This window comes from Somniosus microcephalus, chromosome 5 (genome assembly GCF_052327205.1).
Source record: "Somniosus microcephalus isolate GS21.2 chromosome 5, FLI_Smic_1.0, whole genome shotgun sequence".
Classification (NCBI taxonomy): Eukaryota; Metazoa; Chordata; class Chondrichthyes; order Squaliformes; family Somniosidae; genus Somniosus; species Somniosus microcephalus.
In genome coordinates this window covers 140,225,953-140,247,786 of record NC_140991.1, presented here as the reverse complement: position 1 = coordinate 140,247,786, position 21,834 = coordinate 140,225,953, and the positions used below count along the sequence as shown (strand labels likewise).

Genomic DNA, 21,834 nt, shown 5'->3' with positions numbered 1-21,834 from the left:
ATGCCGATGAAACTGGCTTATTTTGGAGGTTTTTGCCAGAATCAACGCTTGCTGGGGCTAGTGAGGCTAATGTGAGCGGGAAGCCCACCCAACACCAGCCATCTTCCCATCAGGTCTCCTGTAAGGGAGCAATCCAAATTTTTAATTAAAAAATGTTGGTACATCAGGGGTTTGGGCCACTCCCTTCCCCGGTGTGGCCCCCTTACACCCATCTATAGGTCGGTACAACTCATCCCACTCATTGTACCATCCTCCAGTCCTACACTAGGTCCAACTGAGCTGAGTAAGTGGGAATTCCCAGTGTAGGATGTGCCTGCCCACCCCTAGCTACAACCCTGGGGCTGGACCCGATACTGTTGGCCTTGTAAAGGGTGGGTAGAGGCATTACAAGTTCGACCAAAAAAATCCCAGAATTGGTGGAAATTCTGCACAACTGGGTCCCTGCTATTTTCAGATGAGTCTTGCTGGACTGCCCAATTTATTAAAATGGGCTGCTGTCTCCTGATGAAGCTTGCAGTGAGTGTATTTAGTTTGCTGACCATCAGAAATTAGATTATTTGGGAGCTGTTATGTTTGAGTCAAGATTTTGTATTCAGTTATTAGGTATGGATCAGGAAATCAAAATTGGGAGTGACGTCAGAGGGCAGCCTGAGGGGTGATGTTGGGTGAGCGGTGTGATGAAATATTCCATTCATCACTCATCAGTATTTCTCTGCCTGTGACTGTGGGAAATATTCCATTCATCACTCATCAGTATTTCTCTGCCTGTGACTGTGGGAAATATTCCATTCATCACTCATCAGTATTTCTCTGCCTGCGACTGTGGTTGGTTTCAGTTTCATTTCCATTGTATTGTACTGTGTGTAGGGCTCCGCCCACACCTGGCTCCTATGTAAGCTGGTCCAGCCTGCAGCACATCCAGTACGGCAGACCTCTGGATGGAAGATACATTCTCCTCTGTGTGTTACCTTCTAAGTCAATAAAAGCCTTGTTTTGTTTCGCTAACATCGAGTCTCGGATTTATTGAGGCACATCAATTTTATTGACTTAATTTTCAACACAATGGATCAACTCTTGAAACCCGAACGTTTGGATTTGGACCAGCATGCTTCGGACGCATCAGCACGCTTCGGACACTGGTTTATGTGTATGCAATTCTTCCTGGACAATTCCGCAGCCGTCAAAGACGCTACGGACGCTGCGAGTATGAAACTCGGAATTCTGCGGAATTGGGTAAGCCACCGGGTTTACCCCCTCATCCAAGACGCCGACACGTACCCGGCCGCCTGTGACATCTTAAAGGCGCATTACCAGCAGCCTATGAATGAGGTGCATGCTAGGCATCTGCTCACTACTCGCGCACAGCGACCTGGGGAATCGGTGGAGGAGTTCCTAGGCACCCTGAAAACGCTTGGCAAAGACTGCAAGTGCCAAGATGTAAAAGCCGCAGTGTACACTGACGAGCTTGTTCACGATGCCTTTATCACAGGCCTCAGCTCCACTTACATCCGGCAGAGACTGCTGGAAAAAACAGGATTGGACCTGAAACAGGCTGCGGACACAGCACGATCCCTGGATGTGGCCCAGAGAAACTCGGACGCCTACTCTTCAGCCCGCGCCGTCCACGCCGCCACGTGTGCACCAAGGGCGCCGCCATCTTGGAAGGCATCTTCCCCGCCCGGCAGCCCGACACCGTCGGGGCCCCGCTCTCCCCCCAGAAGCCCTACGACAGCCGCGACGCGTCGGGGACCCAACTGCTACTTCTGCGGGCAGCCGAAGCACACCAGAAACCTGTGCCCGGCGAAAGGCACCACCTGCTTTAAGTGCGGTAAGAAGGGGCACTTCGGGAAGGTGTGCAGAGGGAACCCCGCCGGAAAACCCGCCACCGCCGCGTGTGCGCCGTGGGAGCGGCCATCTTGGACGCCATCTTGCCCGACCTCGTGGGGTCCGCCATCTTGTGAGCAGACAGCGTGGATGCCATCTTGTCTCGATCAGGGCCCTACAGTGGCATCGGTCACAGTGGACCAGACCAGGCCACACCCGCTATCCAAATCAATGGTGGACATCGAGATAAACGGGTGCAGGGTTAAATGTTTAATTGACAGTGGAAGCACGGAGAGTTTTATCCACCCTGAACTGGTACAACAACTCTCCCTAAAGGTGGTCCCTACTCGGGGTACCATCTCTATGGCTGATAAAACCCAGACATCGACCATTATGGGTTACTGCACGGTACAATTGTCCGTTAACAGAACTGTATACGATAATTTTAAAGTATTAATCATGAAGAATCTATGTGCGAGCATGATCTTGGGCCTGGATTTCCAGTGCTACCACCAAAGCATCACGCTCAATTACGGTGGGTCCCAGCCGCCCCTCACAGTGTGCGGTCTGGCTACCCTGAAGGTAAAGCCGCCTTCGCTATTCGCGAACCTTACCCCTAACTGCCGGCCAATAGCGACCAAAAGCAGGAGGTACAGCTGGGAGGACAGGCGGTTTATCGCGACCGAGGTAGACAGGCTCCTGAAAGAGCGCATTATTGAACGCAGCAATAGCCCGTGGCACGCCCAAGTGGTGGTGGTAAGGGGTAGCGAGAAGAAACGGATGGTGATCGACTATAGCCAAACGATCAACAGGTACACCCAACTAGACACCTACCCGCTACCCCGCATATCAGAAATGGTGAACCAAATCGCCCAATACCGGGTGTTCTCCACCATCGACCTCAAGTCAGCGTACCACCAGCTCCCTATCAGACCAGAGGACCGCCCGTACACCGCCTTCGAGGCGAACGGACGCCTCTACCAATTCCTCAGAGTCCCCTTTGGGGTGACGAATGGGGTCTCGGTCTTCCAGAGGGAGATGGACCGCATGGTCGATGACCACCACTTGCAGGCAACCTTCCCCTACCTCGACAACGTCACCATCTGCGGTCACAACCAGCAGGATCACGACTCGAACCTCGAGAGGTTCCTGAAAACCGCACAAAAACTCAACCTCACCTACAACGAGGACAAGTGCGTTTACAACACCACGCGCCTCTGCATACTAGGCAGCGTGGTGGAGAATGGGAAAATCGGACCAGACCCCGACCGATTGCGCCCCCTACGGGAGCTGCCCCTGCCCAACACTCCCAAAGCCCTGAAAAGGTGCCTGGGGTTATTTTCTTATTATTCCCAATGGGTCCCCAACTACTCCGACAAAGCCCGCCCCCTCTTGAAAGCATCCTCTTTTCCGCTCTCTGCTGAGGCCCATGCCGCCTTCAAAAGCATTAAGCAGGATATTGAGCGGGCCACGCTACAGGCAGTGGACGAGAACACCCCCCTTTCAAGTGGAAAGTGATGCGTCTGACTTTGCCTTGGCGGCCACCCTCAACCAGGCGGGGCGGCCCGTAGCTTTCTTCTCGAGGACCCTCCAAGGGCCCGAGATCAGACACTCCTCCGTAGAAAAGGAGGCCCAAGCCATCGTGGAGGCAGTGCGCCACTGGCGCCACTACCTAGCCGGCAAACGCTTCACCCTACTTACTGACCAGCGGTCGGTAGCGTTTATGTTCAATAATAAACAGAGGGGGAAGATTAAAAATGATAAGATTCTTAGGTGGCGGATCGAGCTCTCCACCTTCGATTATGACATCATTTACCGGCCAGGGGCCCTTAACGAATCCCCCGACGCCCTCTCACGAGGGATGTGTGCCAGCGCCACTGGGAATCGGCTACAGACCCTCCACAATGACCTCTGCCACCCAGGGGTCACGCGGCTGTTCCACTTCATAAAGTCTCGCAACTTACCCTACTCGATTGAGGAAGTTCGGTCCCTGACCAGGAACTGTCGCACTTGCGCTGAGTGCAAGCCTCGGTTCTACCGCCCAGATAGAGCCCACTTAATCAAAGCTACACGGCCCTTTGAGCGGCTCAGCTTAGATTTCAAGGGCCCCCTCCCGTCCGTCGACCGCAATGTTTACTTCCTGAACATTGTGGACGAATACTCTCGTTTCCCATTCGCCTTCCCCTGCCCAGGCATGACCAGCGCCACGGTCATTAAATGCCTCAACAGCCTGTTCTGCCTGTTCGGTATGCCGAGCTACATCCATACGGATAGGGGGGCGTCCTTCATGAGTGAAGAGCTACGCCAGTACATGCTGTCCAGGGGGATCGCCACGAGCTGTACCACCAGCTACAACCCCCGGGGTAACGGTCAAGTGGAGCGAGAGAACGGGACAGTATGGAAAGCAGTCACTCTAGCTCTAAGGACCAAAGGCCTCCCTATCTCCCGCTGGCAGGAAGTCCTCCCAGATGTGCTCCATTCGATACGGTCGCTATTGTGTACTGCCACTAATGCCACGCCTGACGAGTGAATGTTTGTCTTTCCGCGGAAATCCACCTCAGGCATATCCATGCCGTCATGGCTCTCCACCCCAGGTCCGGTATTCGTGCGAAGGCATGTGAGGGGCCACAAGACGGACCCTCTCGTGGAGTCAGTGCACCTACTCCACGCCAACCCCCAATACGCGTATGTCCGGCACGCCGACGGAAGGGAGGACACCATGTCCATAAAAGACATCGCCCCAGCTGGTAACGACAACAACCACGACAACAACAGCAACAACGACCACAGCAACTCTTACCCACCCACTACTCTTTCATCACCCCCGGAAGAACATCGACCAACGGTACCCCCACCAACTACCCCTTCAACAACCCTGGCGGCACCCCCGGCAGAGACCCAGGAGGCCACCGGGGACACCCAGCCGACACCCGCAGCACCACAACAGCCACGTCGGTCGCAGAGGACTATCAAACCCCCGAACAGACTAAATCTATAGAAGGGGTGAATGTGATGAAATATTCCATTCATCACTCATCAGTATTTCTCTGCCTGTGACTGTGGGAAATATTCCATTCATCACTCATCAGTATTTCTCTGCCTGTGACTGTGGGAAATATTCCATTCATCACTCATCAGTATTTCTCTGCCTGCGACTATGGTTGGTTTCAGTTTCATTTCCATTGTATTGTACTGTGTGTAGGGCTCCGCCCATACCTGGCTCCTATGTAAGCTGGCCCAGCCTGCAGCACATCCAGTACGGCAGACCTCTGGATGGAAGATACATTCTCCTCTGTGTGTTACCTTCTAAGTCAATAAAAGCCTTGTTTTGTTTCGCTAACATCGAGTCTCGGATTTATTGAGGCACATCAAGCGGCACTCCCTGTGCCAGGAGATCCCACTTTCCTAGCTCAATCAGGACCTGGCGGGAAAGTGGGGACTCCTGGTGGCCCTTTCTTGCCTTTCTTTTCATATTTTCATAATTATGTTCACATGAGTTTGCTTCACATATTTGCCAAGTAATAAAGTGCTTAGAACAAAATTATAATTTTACTCACGTGTCCGAGTTGAATGCAGCAGCTAATTATTAACTTTGAAACAATTAATACATGTTTGGCGAGGATGTTGATCTTATTCAATTGGAAATCATTCCTATAAATAAAAGGTAAGTACATTCAGTCCATCAAGCTCACTCCTTCAACAGATTATCCACAATCTACCATAGATTGTGGATATCATGGATTCCACCCCACTTACTGAATCACTTGAGGAAAAGTTCTGCAAAATTTCTCCATCATCTCCAAATATCGTTGAGAAAGGTGCAATATTATCTACTGTAATTGTCACAGTAAAGGTTTCATTCTGAACAACACCCTTTCTTACAATCTTAGCATCTCTATTCTATCATAAAAAGCAAGTAATATTTTTACTTTCTTGTGCAAAAAAACAAAGTGCTGTAATAATAATAGCCACGGGCAATTTATGTCCTTCTGTGGTATGGTTAGATAAGGGTGTATATGTGATTTAGTTGAGCATGTCTACAGGTGCATTATAGATAATCATAGTCCCCCAGAGCTTGCTTGATTGCCTTAGGGAGTTGGGGAAAAAAATATTTTTTTCTTCTTTTCTTTTGCCTTTTCCCAGGAGCTGGCATTATGGGCGCTTAGGGTGGGTGGCACATGAGATTGTACTAACAGATAGGGTGAGCATGGATGGGTCTGGTGGTCTTTTCTTGCCCTTCTTCATATTATCGTACTTATGTTCGCAGGAGTTTGCTTCACACATCTGCAACATCAAAATTTGTCCCAATGTGTTCAATATCACTGATCCCAATACTTCTGTAAAATCTCATCCTAATAAAAACAGATCTGTTTATTTCTTGCAAACGGTAAAACTCTTTCAATTGAAACCTAAGCATGCTATCTAGAATTGTCTTATGTCTCAACATTGTCTTACTGATAGAGAATTGCTTCCGGGTCATTCACAGGTGAACTTGTTCTTCTTGCTCAACATTGTGCGTGTCCTGGTTACTAAGCTGAGAGATACTCACCGCACTGAATCCAATATGTACATGAAGGCTGTCAGAGCAACTTTAATACTTGTGCCACTGCTGGGAATTCAGTTTGTCATTATTCCTTGGAGACCAGAAAACCGACTTGCTGGAGAAATCTATGACTATATTATGCACATATTTGTGCATTACCAGGTATGCCAGTGGACTGTTTTCTCTATGTATGTTTTCAGTTTGTTGAATGCGATTTCGTTACCCTTAGTAATTTGTAATTTATGTTAAGTTAGCCCCTCATTACAATCCTGCAGTGTGTTTGGGCCACACTGCTACTTTTGCCCCTACCCAACTTCATAATGCCACTCTTTCCCCTTTCTTGTCTCTCCTCCCCTGTTCCCATCCCAGTTTGCAGAGCCAGTCTTTCCCAATTTGCCCTTCACCGCTGCTCCAGTCTCCTACCTTATGATGTTGCTGCATGTTGTCGGCAGAAATTCTTGATTTTGCAAAACTATCACAAGAATTCCTGCCTGTAATATGCAGCAAAGCTCCATTCCCCAGAGCAGCAGTAGGAACCGAGATCTGCAGGGAAAGGAGGAACTGGAAGCAGCACTAAGGAGTTAGTTGAATAACTTAGCATGGATGATTTTCACAAGGGAAGGGCTGTGTTTTTTGCAGAGTAGCACGATTTTCATGGATTCTTTGACAAAATGCGGCCATGATTTTCCAGTGGCCCTACATATGGTTTGACCCTTAGTAGAGGTCATTTTTTTTCTAACAAGTCTTTCCTATTGAGAAATAAAGCATCTTGGCCTAGAATTTGCACTGGGTAGGCAATACATTATTGGCAATGGTATATTTGTCCAGTAACATCTGGGATTACTTTCCACTGCAGGTAATGACTAGCAGATTAACATATTCAGTGTTTTGTTGGCAGTATTTAGGCTGGAAACGTAGCATCTGCCAACATTGCAGAATCATTCTGGAATGCAAAGATACCCTCCGGCTTCTATTCTCTACTGCTAACCACCTTCTTAAACCCCACTCCCCTGCCTCCTCCACCCTCACCTCCGATAACAAGCGTGAGGAGCTCAGGGACTTCTTTGTTTCTAAGATTGAAATCATCCGTTCAGCTGCCTCTGCCACTTCCCTTCATTCCCCATGCCCACCGGGCGAAACTTTCTCTAAGGTTCCCCCTGCCTTAGCCCTGAACTCGCATCTTTCTCCAGTTTCTCTCCAATCTCTCCTCATGACCTCTCTGTGCTCATCTTGTCCATGAGACCCACTTCCTGCTCCCTCAACCCTATCCCCACCAAACTGCTGAGCACCCAACTTCCTTTACTGGCTCCCATGTTAGCTGACATTGTTAATGGTTCTCTCTCCTTAGGTACTATCCCCCTCTCCCTCAAATCTGCCATCATCGTCCCTCTCCTAAAAAAAAAACAACTTTTGACCCCTCCGTCCTTGCAAACTACTGGCCCATCTCCAACCTCCCTTTCCTCTCCAAAGTCCTTGAATGTGTTGTCGCCTTCCAAATCCGTGCCCATCTTTCCTGCAACTCCATGTTTGAATCCCTCCAATCAGGTTTCTGCCCTTGTCACAGTACCGAAATGGCTCTCATCAAAGTCACAAATGACATCCTTTGTGACTGTGATAAAGGTAAATTATCCCTCCTCATCCTTCTTGACTTGTCTGCAGCCTTTGACATGGTTGACCACTCCATCCTTCTCCAAAGCCTCTCCACCATCATCCAGCTTGGCAAGACTGCACTCGCCTGGTTCCATTCTTATCTATCTAATCGTAGCCATCTGCAATGGCTTCTTTTCCCGCTCCTGCATCGTTACCTCTGATGTCCCTCAAGGACCTAGCCTTGGCCCCCTCCTATTTCTCATCTACATGCTGCCCCTTGGCGACATAATTCAAAAACACAGCATTAGTTTCCACATGTACGCTAACGACACCCAGCTCTACCTCACCACCACTTCTCTCGACCCCTCCACTGTCTCTAAATTGTCAGACTGCTTGTCCGACATCCAGTTCTGGATGAGCAGAAATTTTCTCCAATTCTCCGTTCCCTCGCCACTGACTCCATCCCTCTCCCCAACATCTGTCTGAGGCTGAACCAGACAGTTTGCCACCTTGGTGTCATATTTGACCCTGAAATGAGCTTCTGACCACATATCCACGGCATAACTAAGACCGCCTATTTCCACCTCCGTAACATCACCCGTCTCCACCCTTGCCTCAGCTCATCCACTGCTGCAACCCTCATCCATGCCTTTGTTACCTCTAGACTTGACAATTCCAATGCACTCCTGGCCAGCCTCCCACGTTCTACCCTATGTAAACTTGAGGTCATCCAAAACTCAGCTGCCCATGTCCTAACTCGCACCGAGTTCCATTCACCTAGCACCCCTGTGCTCGCTGACCTACATTGGCTCCCAGTTAAGCAATGTCTCGATTTCAAAATTCTTATCCTTCAAATCCCTCCATGGCCTCACCCCTCCCTGTCTCTGTAATCTCCTTCAGCCCCACAACCCCTCGAGATATCTGCACTCCTCTAATTCTGCCCTCTTGAGCATCCCTGATTATATTCGCTCAATCATTGGTGGCCGTGCCTTCTGGTGCCGAGGCCCTAAGCTCTGGAATTCCCTCCCTAAACCTCTCAGCCTCTCTCCCTCTCTTTCCTCCTTTAAGATGCTCCTTAAAACCTACCTCTTTGACCAAGCTTTTGGTCATCTGTCCTAATTTTTCCTTATGTGGATCGGTGTCAATTCTTTTGTCTTATAATACTCCTGTGAAGCGCCTTGGGATGTTTTACTACGTTAAAGGTGCTATATAAATTCAAGTTGTTGTTGTTGATACTTTAATTTCCATTGCTTCTAATCCTAATATCTTCTTGTGCATTTTAATTTATGCAAGTTTTTTCCTCCACAGGGTTTGCTAGTGGCCACCATATTTTGCTACTTTAATGGAGAGGTAAGTACAAAAAGAGGAACTAAAGACTAGATAGCAGGAATCACATCCATTTCAGTGTGCAGTTATTATGTGGTTAATTTATAATAGTGCCTTCCTGCAATAAATTGAAGGTATGCTAATGTAAAGATAGAGTAGGTCAGGATAACCAGGAGAACCTGAATATTTTACCCCACCCAGGCAGATGTACCCAGTACAGTACTCTGGTATATGTTGTGCTTTGTGTTGGCCTTCTAGTCATGGTGACCTGGAAGTGGAACACAAAAACAAAAATCATAACTAAAATACAAGTAAAAGAGACAAACAACAACAATTAGTTACATTTATATAGCACGCCTTGCATACAAGAAGACATCTCAGAGCACTTCCAATAAAGAGGAAAAGAATGTTGTGAGCACCGAGCCTGGGGAATGCAAACCAAATAGAGACAGGGATGGGGAACCAAAGGCACAGTCGAAGAGGAAGGTTTTGAAAGCAGTGACGGAGGTGTCAAGATGAAGGGGGTTGAATAGAGAATTCCAGAGGACTGAAGGGACTGAATTAGCAGTTGCCAATGCTGGGCTAAGGGAGCACGGGGTAGAGTAGAAGCCTGGTGTTAGAGGAGCAAAGGTGTGTGTGGGAACTTTAGGCAGGAGGGGAATACAATGATAACATAGGACAAGGACAGGGAGAGATTGGAATGCAAAGATGAGAATTTTGATATCAACACACTGGAGCCTGGGGTGACAGTGAAACTTGGAGAGTGTGGAGGTGATGAGAGTGTGGGACTTTGTTCAGTTGAGCATGCAGGCTACAACATTTTACATATTATAAATATGTAGAATTTCATACAATTTGAAGCTTTTGGTGGCTGTAATGTGTTCATCCAAACACTAAAGATGAACTATGAGCTTTTCTGTGAAGCAAGGGCCATTGTAAGAATCACGACAATGCCCAGAAAATATGGCATTGTAGTCTGGCATTGGGCCCCCACTGACTGGAGGGTTTGTGGGAGTCATGGTGGTAAACCAAACAATTTCAGGTAGGCCGTCTTAGTTCTTCATTACAATTTCCCCCACCCCACCCCATCCCACCCCAGATGTTTCAGCCTAATTGGGACTTTCTGGCTGCCTTCCAATTTTAATCAGCAGCCAGAAGGTTCTGATCAGAGAAGTCAGACACCTGCAGCTGCACCTGACTTTCCCTCCCCTATCACTGTTGCAAGGCCCTGCCAGAGCAGATCTACACTGGGGATGCCCTGGGCAATGGCAGAAAATTCCAGCATTCCTAGGCCTGGACAGGGGAAGCACACTTCTGCCCTAAGGATTTTAACTGCAAATAAAAATAAGTGTTTATAATTCCAATTCTGGGCACCACACTTTAGGAAGGATGTTAAAGCTTTGGAGAGGGTACAGAAGAGATTTACTAGGATGGTTCCAGGGATGAGGGATTACAGTTACGTGGATAGACTAGAGAAGTTGGGGTTGTTCTCCTTGGAGCAGAGAAGGGTAAGAGGAGATTTAATAGAGGTGTTCAAAATCATGAAGGGTTTAGATAGAGTAAATAAAGAGAAACTGTTTCCAATGGCTGAAGGATCGATAACCAGAGGGCACCGGTTTAAGGTGATTGGCAAAAGAACCAGAGGCGACGTAAGGAAAAAAATTTTATGCAACAAGTGGTTAGGATTTGGAATGCATTACCTGACAGGGTGGAGGATACAGATTCAATAGTAGCCTTCAAAAGGGAATTGGATAAATACTTGAAGGAGAAAAAATTGCAGGGATATGGGGAAAGAGCGGAGGAGTGAGACTAACTGGATTGCTCTTCGAAAGAGCCGACACAGATTCGATGGGCTGACTGGCCTCCTTCCGAGCTGTACTATTCTATGATTCTATGAAAGACAAACATGATGGAGGGCTTAAGCAAGGAGGCCAGCTAAAAGGGCATTGGAGAAGTCAAGGGTTTCAGCAACAGAGCAGGAGAGCTGAAGTTTAGGCAGGTAGTCATGCAGAGGTAGAAGAAAGTGGCCTTTGTAGTGAGGCAGTTCAAGGTTCCGCACCTCTGGACACAGTTGGAGATGACATCTGAAGCAGAAAAACAAACTACATTAAACATAATGCTGTAGGTTAAAAAAACAAGCAGCGAAGTTATTCAAACTAGAAGGTTCCAAGTTCACTTTCCACTCTGTGCTGAGTTAATTGATCTCAGCTGGGTAGCAGTAGGGATGCTAAAAATTGCCTCAATGTTCTGACGCTGAGGAGGAGAAAATCATTAATGGTTTTCGCTCTTGATCGTCATCCAGTGACTGCTGTTTTAAAGTGCAAATCATAAGAGGACAGGATTGTATTCAGCTCTGGTGTTCCCGCAGTTGGATATCTTGCCAATACACAGTCTAGGCTCCGAAGTGAAAATTGCCTCTCCAGCAAGGTAGCAGAAGCAAAGACACCCGTGAGACTGAACATCAGCATAAATCAACTCCATTAGGAGAGTTGGCAAAAGAAACACAGTGTTGCACAACTGAGAAACAGGGACCTAAAACAGAAAGCACAATTCCACAATATAAACTGAAAATCTGCAAGCAATACCAAGAAGTACAAATGAAATATTGTTCAGTCTGCACAAAAGCTAGAGCACCACAACTGAAGTCAGTTCACAATGAAAATTATAATATTGGGCAAACGATGGTAACGTGACAGATAAAGGGACAAAACTAGATAATAGAATTAATTCGGCTGGTTAAATATTTAGATGCACACATATATATTCTAACATAAAATATAATAAAGTATTTCCCTACATTAATCGTGTGCTCCTTTGAAACCAACTTACTCTCTGTTCCCTGAACCATCTGTTCCACTATTGGTGACCATGACTTCAGGTACTATGCCCCCACATCCTTTCACACCCTGTCCCCAACACTTTTTACCTAGTGACTGCACTCTCATCTTCAGAAGTCAACAATGCTACCCCCACCCAAACTCCTCTTTATCTCTTTCTCCCTGCTGTTCAGTATCCATTGCTCTGTAAAATGGATTGAGATGTGTCTCGGCACGAGGGTTGATAAAGAAACACAAGTTGTTGTTGTAAAATGCTCATAAAATAGGAACAAGAGTAGACCCCTTCAGCCTGTTCCACCATTCAATTAGATCACGGCTGATCTGTATCTTAACTCCATCTACACGCCTTGGTTCCATAACCCTTAATACCCTTGCCTAACAAAAATCTTATCAATCTCAGTTTTGACATTTTCAATTGGCCTAGCCTCAACAACTTTTTGGCTGAGAGAGTTCCAGAAGATTTCCACTACCTTCTGTGTGAAGAAGTGCTTTCTGACATCACCTCTGAACAGCCTAGCTCTAATTTTAAGGTTATGCCCCTTTGTTTTGGACTCACCTACTAGAAGAAACAGTTTCTCTCTCTCTACCCTATCAAATCCTTTAATCATCAGAACACCTCAATTAGGTCACCCCTTAATCTTCTATATTTGTGGGAATACAAGTCTATGCAACCTGTCCTCATAATTTAAACCTTTTAGCCCTTATAAATAACAATTTATAGGCTAGAAATTATTGTCAATAACATTAGCAGCCAATTGTATGATATACCCCGTCACCTATTTAAACTTTAAAATAGTAGCCAGGGGAATGTTATATGAACATGTTATGCATCGTCCAATAATGGGCCGTATTTTGCGACCTCTATGGGTGTGTGTGAGGTGCGCACGTGCCTATAGGAGCCGCGCAAGTTTTGGAATGCGAAGTACACGCGCTAAAACCTGGAACTTGGGATCTGTCAAGAATCCTCTTGACAGATCCTCCACATCCCCAGGAGAAGGGCCTCTGCGGGTGGAGAGTTACGCTATTTGCCCAACTTCCGCCCGCTGAATGCCTGTGAAATTCTTAAACCTGGTAAAAGCAGGCATAAGGCCTGCTTTTATCAGCATAAGAGAATTAAAAAATAGAAAAATAAAATGTTATCACTCATTTATACTTTAAAAACCCTGTCCAATAAGATAAGTTTATTTTTAGCCCCATTAAAACATATAATTTTTTTTTTCAAAAAATTAAATTTTGTTTAAAATATTAATTAAATGGCATATTAATTAATTTTAAATGTGTAATTTTTTTTATTTCATGTGTTTGTGTATTTTTTAAGTAATCCCCATTCATACTTATGACAGTTCCATACGTACAGAACTCCCATAAATATGAATGGGGATTCCCTTCTTTTATTGGCTGGGTCAGCCCACATGATCCCAGGAGTGCCTATGAGCCGCATGCACCCCTGGGATACATGGGGCTGTGCCCGCGCAGACCTGGAGAGGCCCAGGATCGCAAGTCTCCATACCTCCCGGGCCACCAGGTAAATGCGTAGATTTTTTACAGGTTGGAGGCATCCGCCTGCGGGATGCCTCTGATCGCAAATTTTGGACCAGTAGTACCAATGGTAATCTCCATCTTATAGATGTGTGAGACAAACAGAAGATTAAACTATTAATGGAGACTTACAAAGTTTTGTGGTACTTCTTCTGTCCTCCTGTACTTCGTCTTTCGGATGAGACGTTAAACCGAGGTCCCGTCTGCTCGCTCAGGTGTATGTAAAAGATCCCATGGCACTACAGGAAACTTTCGTTTAACCGGAGGTTAAAAGTCCGGAAAGCTCTATCTACCGGCAAAATTCAGGAGCCATTTCCTATAAGTTTTTTTACTTCTCGTTGCTTTTTTTTTCCCAGTCAGGCTCTGCAAGGTTTAGATGAAGCTGTTGCTTAGCTACTGAGATGCTTTTAAGCTGCGGCCGACTGTTTTGAAGCTGTTACAGGGTTTTTTGATTCACACGGAGCTGAAAAGCTCCGTATGATTTAACATTAGCGCTGGTTTATACGGCAGTTTTGATGGGACGGCACCAACTCGGTCCCGTCAGTGCCGGATACCAGAAAGTTTCCTGTATTTCGAAGAAGAACAGGGGAGTTATCCCCGGTGTCCTGGCAAATATTTATCCCTCAACTAACATAACAAAAACAGATTATCTGGTCATTACCACATTGCTGTTTGTGGGACCTTGCTGTGCGCAGATTGGCTGCCGCATTTTCAAATTACAACAGTGACTACACTTCAAAAAGTACTTCATTGGCTGTAAAGTGCTTTGTGGCATTCTGAGGTCGTGAAAGGTGCTATATAAAATGCAAGTCTTTCTTTCCTTTTCTTTCTTTCTGTCTTTCTTTATTCCACATTAATGCTCTGTTGCTTGACAAATCTGATCATTTTCTTGTAATGATCTGCCTATTAATGGACCGTAACATGTTATCATTGTGGGAGATTGTATTCAGAGCAAATGTGAGAAGTCACACAACACCAGGTTATAGTCCAACAGCTTTATTTGAAATCACAAGCTTTCAAATAAAGCTGTTGGACTATAACCTGGTGTTGTGTGACTTCTCACATTTGTCCACCCCAGTCCAACACCGGCATCTCCACATCACGTATTCAGAGCAGGAATAGGAATGAAATCTCTTGAAAAAAACAGGGAAAAAAGTGTTGTTGGCTTCTGATGCTTGGAATACACCATTGCATGTGATTAAACTATCCTTTCTCCCAAAAGTAGCTTCCCATTTGTTAATGGCCCTGAGTAAAAAATAGATGTCTCACAAATATATTTTGGTATATCCAAATGATAATGAAGGGTGTTACTTTTAAACCAGGCACAATGCACATATCTTGTGCATCAAAATGCAATTCATTGTGTGAAGCACAAAAATGTTTTGACCTAAAAGTGGCATTTAAATGCAAAATTATTTATTTTCTCACACCAAACGAATCGCCAAAAATTCAGCGAGCTTAAAATTATATGCATGTTCAATATGACATTGATTGACAATTGATGCCAAGGTGTATAAAAGATAAGTGGTTCACAGAGAATCATTATGGGGCTGCTTGGAGAATGAATTAGCAGCACTTGGAAAATAGATACATAGATAAACTTGAAGAATAAATGAGGGGCTCTAGGAGAATGTATAAGGAGCACTGGGGCATGCATTAATGTGCATATTATGGAAAATAAATGAGTGTCTGAGGAATGAATGAGTTGCACTTGGAAATGAATGAGGAGTACTTAAAGAATAAGAGGAAAGCATTTGGAGAATAAATGAGGTGTACTTGGGAATGATAGCCTTGTGGTTATAGTACTGGACTAATAAGCTAGATAGATGTGAGTATAAACCCCACCATGGTAATTTATGATAATTGACTTCAACAAATCTGGTAACCTGTGGACAAACACTAAAAATTGACTACAAAAGCTGCTGAATTATCATTAAATCCAACTGGTTCATTAATGGGTAGCCCTCACCCCTGCATATGACTCCAGTCCCACAATATGTGATTGATTCTTAAGACCTTCTGAAGTGGCCTAGTTGTAAAACATAAAATGAGGAACAGATGGAAAAATCAAAAAGAAGCAGTTGATAATGTATAAGGAGCACTTCACAGAATCACAGAAACCCCACAGTGCAGATAGATGCCATTTCGGCCCATCGAGCCTGCACCGACACATATCCCACCCGATCCCCGTAACCCCTACACCAACACATATCCCACCCTATCCCCGTAACCCCTAACACTAAGGGTCAATTTATCATAGCCAATCAACCTAACCCGCACATCTTAAATGATAAAACACTTTATTGTGAAGTTTTATGTTCATCAAACTGGGGAATGTCATTAATAGAGAATGGAACACATTGGCAGTCAGCATCAAGCATTATCCTGTCTGTTGTGGCACAGCATATATGCAGGGGATGTGCCAACTGTGGGGATGAAAATCCTCCTATTGATAATTTTAGCCAAAAAATGGTAGAGGTGAGTTCAAAATGAGGTTCCAACGAACTTATTCACTAAAATTGTCAACAAAAGGAATGTCACTTTTACATAAACCCAGCCTTACACGGGCAATCCTTCGGCACCAGTGTGGTATTTTCATCTCGCATGTTACCCAACCAAATGAAAAAATAAATCAGTCGTCCAAAATTTGTGTCTTTGCAAATTTAATCAAAAAAAAGTCTAGTAAGTGGAAAATGGTATTTCACATCGGCTTTTTCTGTAAAATTAGTGAAAATAGAAATGTTGGGCCCCATGCCTCAAGGAGAAGATATTCAGCCCAACTTCTTTCCAGAAACTATGTACAATCTACCTTATCTGAATCCTCCCTTCCCATTTCATTTCCTGAGGAAATATTTTACGAAATGGTCCCTGATAATCAGGCAAAACTCCAAAATATTAATTCATCTTCTCCACTATTCAGCTCTGGCCTGCTACACTCCACAGAGAATACCTTTCTCCACAGCCACCCGACCCCAGCACTAGATCAACCGCCATGTCCCATGGATTATCTAATGCTTTCAGGCTGCCCCTATGTCTATAATGTAAAACCCTGTTTCAGTCAGGTACTTAACGAACTTCTTTTGGAAGGAGTTGATTGACATTATAAACAGTTTTTGCCCAGTGTCTGTTTCATAAAGCCAAACTCTGGGCAAAAGAATTCTCTTCATCTCTAGTCTCACTTGCAGTCTATTCATTTTAAACCCATGTCCTCTAAATCTGCATTCACAGTATAAGTCAAACAGTCTGCTCATATCATCTCTGCCTCTCAGCAGTTAAAAAAGCTGGTCTGATATCCAGCTCTGCATCTCTGCTCATAAATTATTGTCCAAAATCACAGAAAATCTTTGTTACTCTTCTCTGAACATTTTTGAAGGTAAATAACTCCTGGTTTAAAGGGCTGGAGGGAAATATGTCAGCTGAGTCAAATGCAAGAAAATGATGGGTGATTTAGGAAGAATTGAAAACACTGTAAAGCAATTTAACAATATAACAAATGAGGAGAAAAAGAACAAAACAAATATATATATAAAATAGTGACGTACAATTTTCCACCCTTTGTCTGCCCCCTCTGCCCCCACACAGGCCTGTAGAAACACAAAGTACTGGCGGTTCTTGGACCCTTGCTGGCTGCTGCCAAAAAACATAAGCCTTAAATCTCATAGAGGAGCCCTGCTGTATCCTGTAAAGAAAATACCAAACTCATCTGATTTGACGGGGTAGCCCTGCAACCTGTAACACCCACTTCCTCTGGGCAGTTTTCTATGCTGGGGGAAGCCTGGCAGAAACCCAGGAAAATGATGTGCACGACATTACGATGGCACATCTGTGCCCTTACATCAAATCTAAATGCTGCTGCCTGTTTCAGGGCGGGAGCTTCCTGTCCATACCAGAGGTTACCCAGGAAATGCAGGTCAAGCAAACAAACACCATAGGGGGGCTGACACCTGACATAACGGCCACGATTTCGCCTACCGAGGCGGGTCTGGTGCGGCCGGGGCCGGTGGCGGGGTGCGATCCTGCTGCTGGCTCCAGCCCGCTCTGTAGAGTGATCTTACATTGATTGGGCTTGCTAAGCCCGCCCAGCGCGTTTCCCGGCCAATTGAAGGAAGCGGGTCTGATGACGTCATTTGATAACAGGTCATCAGCCAGTTACATTAAAGGGACCATGCGCAAATGGATTTTTACAGTTGTGCTCTCAATGTTCCACAGCATTGAGGTGCTGCAAACACTGACGAGCACTGCACAAAGGTGCACAGCTACACCCAGGCTCTCCCATGACTCCCTCCATATGCTTATGGAGGGAGTCACATCACAGAAGAGACCTCCCCAGGAGGTCAACGCAGCCTGGTTGCACATTGCACAGGAGGACACAAGCAGTGATGTCGTCAGGAGGACCAGGCTGCAGTGGCGCAAACCTTTCAATGATCTCAGTAGATCACGAAATGTTACTGCAAAGCCACACTCAACCTCATCCTGCTGTGCCACTCATCACATCCCCATCACTCTGCCTTCCCTACCCTACTCCTGCACATCATTACTCACACCAATTTACCTTGCACTTCCACCCACCCCTCTCTACCTACATTATCACGTTCCCATCTCACTAGCCACCCCTCACACTCACCCTCATCCTAGTCCAATCATACCAACTAACAGCACACAAGGGTAGGCATTGGGTGTTTTAGCCAATATTCACGTGAAGTTTCTGTTAATGTGCTGTCAAACATTGAAACCTTTATTTTCAACACTTTGTGTTCGGGCAGATTTGTGTGCACCTTTGGAAGTGACTTATTAAGTTGCAGTGAATGGTCAGACATAATGGTTGTGGAGAAGGTTGGTGTTGTTGTTGGTGCTACTGGTGTGCCTGGTGCTGCTGGTATTGGGGCTGATCGTGGTGGGATTCTGAGGACCAAGGTGAGGTAGTTTCAAGGGCACCGATGCTGATGTAATAGATGGCAGAAGCAAATCTGTCAGTGGTCAGAGAAGTTGTTCCAATGAGGTGACACTGGATAGAGAGTTTGCTCCAAACACTTGCAAGCTGCATAAAGCTCGTTCTGTCTTCCAAATGCAGTATGCAACAGTTTCTGAGCTTGGCAAGTGAACAGCTGTGAGATGCGGGCTTTTATACCACTTTTGCAGCTGTCAAGTAATCAGATAATTCAATGCTGAATCCACTCACGACCTGCTGGGCTGACATGATCCCTGAGCAGCGTATAATCCGTGGGGGAACTTGTAAAATTGAAAGGTAAGCTTAAAATAGTATTTAAGTGCCACTTAACAATCTCTTAATGATGTAAATTGCCTCCCCCGCCGCTTGGTGTCGGGTTCCTTACCCTCTGTCAAAAGAAAATTGCCACCCGACCCGCCACCGATTGTGCCTGCTGACCCCCCGAAAAATTCCGCCCAATGAGTCTTCACCGTTACTTCCTCTGCCTGAGGTGTTAGGCTGATGAATATCAGGGACAGGATATTTTTGAAATAGCACCAAACTAATACTGTTCCCAACAACGTACATAAAACGGAGCTAATAGTGTCAAACTGATGATGAATTTCCATGGTTTATGTCAACCTTTAGATGCAGGCAGCTCTGAAGAGGCAGTGGATGCAATATAAAATACAGCTGGGCCAGCGGCGCCGGGAGCACTGCTCCATGCGTTCGACCTCGTACACCGCGACATCCATCACAGAGGTTCCTGTTTACCTGTATCATCAGGACAGCAATAGTGAACGTTTAAACGACAAATACGTGGAGGATTCTGAAATTACTGCCCTGAAATCAAAAGAGACGTACGCCTGACTTGATCGAAAATAATCAACAACAAAAAAAACCAAGTCATTAACATTTTACCCATTAAAACATAGACCCCAGTATCAACTTTCGGTCTCTAAAATAAGCAACTGAACCCAGCAGGGAAAAAAAGTAAACCCTTTTCTGGCAGCGGCAGTCAAGAATGGGGCCAGTCGAGACAGATGTTTCAATATTTCATACAGTACTGCTTTCAAAAACCTGACTGGAAAATGGAGCTGTTGGTTGACACGTGTGGCATTTCCATGGCTCCGAGTCTTTTAAAAAACAAGGGCCACTACAAAAGTCTAGTTGAGAATAATTCAAAGAGCTTGCACCAGGATCACGGACTGCAAACAAATGCCAAGGCGGTGTGCAACTTACCACGCTGGGGCAGTGTGTAGTAAGTCTGAGCCAAGCACGTTACTGATCTCAAGCAGTTGATTTATAGCTTTGAATTTTATTAGTTGGCTTTGTTATGCTCCTCATAAAAATTAAGAGGCCTTGAAGGTTTAGTTTTTGGCCCCAAAGCCATTTCTTGCTTTACTGCTAGTTTGGAATTAGAGCAAGTCGTTATTACTTCCCAAGTTTACAGGTGCTTTTAGTTCACAAGGTATATCTTATTTCTTCATATTGTGGCTTTTTACTGTGAAATCCAACTGCATGTACAAGACAGGGTCACACACAGCCTACTGGGATAAGCATGGCCGTATGTTGTGAAATAAAACCATAGCCAGCCTAAAAGTAATATTCTCAAAATGTATCACACAAGACTCGCCAGTCATGTCTTGTTCGTTCATTAATAAAGATGTAATTTGACTTCAATCGCACTGCAGTTTCCAATCCCAGCAAGATAAAAAAATAGCATCACTATTGCCCCTCGAGCTTGTTCCGCCATTTAATGAGATCATGGCTGATCATCCAAACTCAGTACCCTGTCCCTGCTTTCTCCCCATATCCCTTGATCCCTTTAGCCTTAAGAAATATATCGAACTCCTTCCTGAATGTATTTAATGAATTGGCCTCAACTGCCTTCTGTGGTAGAGAATTCCACAGGTTCACCACTCTCTGGGTGAAGAAATTCCTCCTCATCTCAGTCCTAAATGGCTTACCCCTTATTCTTATACTGTGACCCCTGGTTCTGGACTCCCCCGCCATCGGGGACATCCTTCCTGCATCTAGTCTGTCTAGTCCTGTTAGAATTTTATAAGTTTCAATGAGATCCCCTCTCATTCTTCTAAACTCTAGCGAAGATAAGCCTAATCGACCCAATCTCTCCTCATACGTCATTCCTGCCATCCCAGGTATCAGTCTGGTGAATCTTCACTGCACTCTCTCCATGGCAAGAACATCCTTCCTCAGATTAGGCAACCAAAACTGCACACAATACTCAAGGTGTGGTCTCACCAAGGCCCTGTACAACTGCAGCAAGACATCCTTGCTCCTGTACTCGAATCCTCTCGCTATGAAGGCCAACATACCATTTGCTTTCTTAACCGCCTGCTGCACCTGCATGCTTACCTTCAGTGACTGGTGCACAAGGACACCCAGGTCTCGTTGCACTTCCCCTTTTCCCAATCTATTGCCGTTCAGATAATAATCTGTCTTCCTGTTTTTGCCACCGAAGTGGATAACCTCACATTATACTGCATCTGCCATGCATCTGTCCAATCATCCAACATGTCCAAATCATACTGGAGTTTCTCTGCATCCTCCTCACAGCACACACGCCCACCCAGTTTTGTGTCGTCTGCAAACTTGGAGATATTACATCTAGTTCCCTTGTCTAGATCATTAATATACATTGTGAATAGCTGGGGTCCTAGCACCGATCCCTGCGGTACCCCACTAGTCACTGCCTGTCACTCGGAAAAAGACCCGTTTATTCCAACTCTTTGCTTCCTGTCTGCCAACCAGTTCTCTATCCGAGTCAGTACCTTACCCCCAATCCCATGTGCTTTAACTTTGCACACTAATCTCTTATGTGGGACTTTATCGAAAGCCTTCTGAAAGTCCAAATATACCACATCCACTGCTTCTCCCTTATCTATTCTACCAGTTACATCCTCAAAAAATTCCAGTAGATTAGTCAAGCATGATTTACCTTTTGTAAATCCATGTTGACTTTGTCCGATCCTGTCACTGTTTTCCAAGTGCTCTGCTATTACATCTTTTATAATGGACTCTAGCATTTTCCCCACTACCAATGTCAGGCTTACCAGTCTATAATTCCCTGTTTTCTCTCTACCACCTTTTTTATATAGTGGGGTTACATTAGCTACCCTCCAATCCATGGGAACTGTTCCAGAGTCTGTAGAATTTTGGAAGATGACCAGCAATGCATCTACTATTTCTAGGGCCACTTCCTTAAGTACCCTAGGATATAGATT

General features: G+C 45.5%; 1 protein-coding gene across 1 annotated transcript in view; it reads left to right on the top strand.

Annotated features, from left to right (window-relative positions):
- Positions 1 to 20,269, top strand: part of calcr (calcitonin receptor) — a 308,033-nt gene extending 287,764 nt beyond the window's left edge. The window contains exons 10-12 of the mRNA XM_085988285.1: positions 6,311 to 6,529; positions 9,266 to 9,307; positions 19,235 to 20,269. Coding sequence (XP_085844411.1) covers positions 6,311 to 6,529; positions 9,266 to 9,307; positions 19,235 to 19,456 — 483 coding nt within the window. The 3' untranslated portion in view covers positions 19,457 to 20,269. The remainder of the gene's footprint in view (positions 1 to 6,310; positions 6,530 to 9,265; positions 9,308 to 19,234) is intronic.
- The last annotated feature ends 1,565 nt before the right edge of the window (positions 20,270 to 21,834 follow it).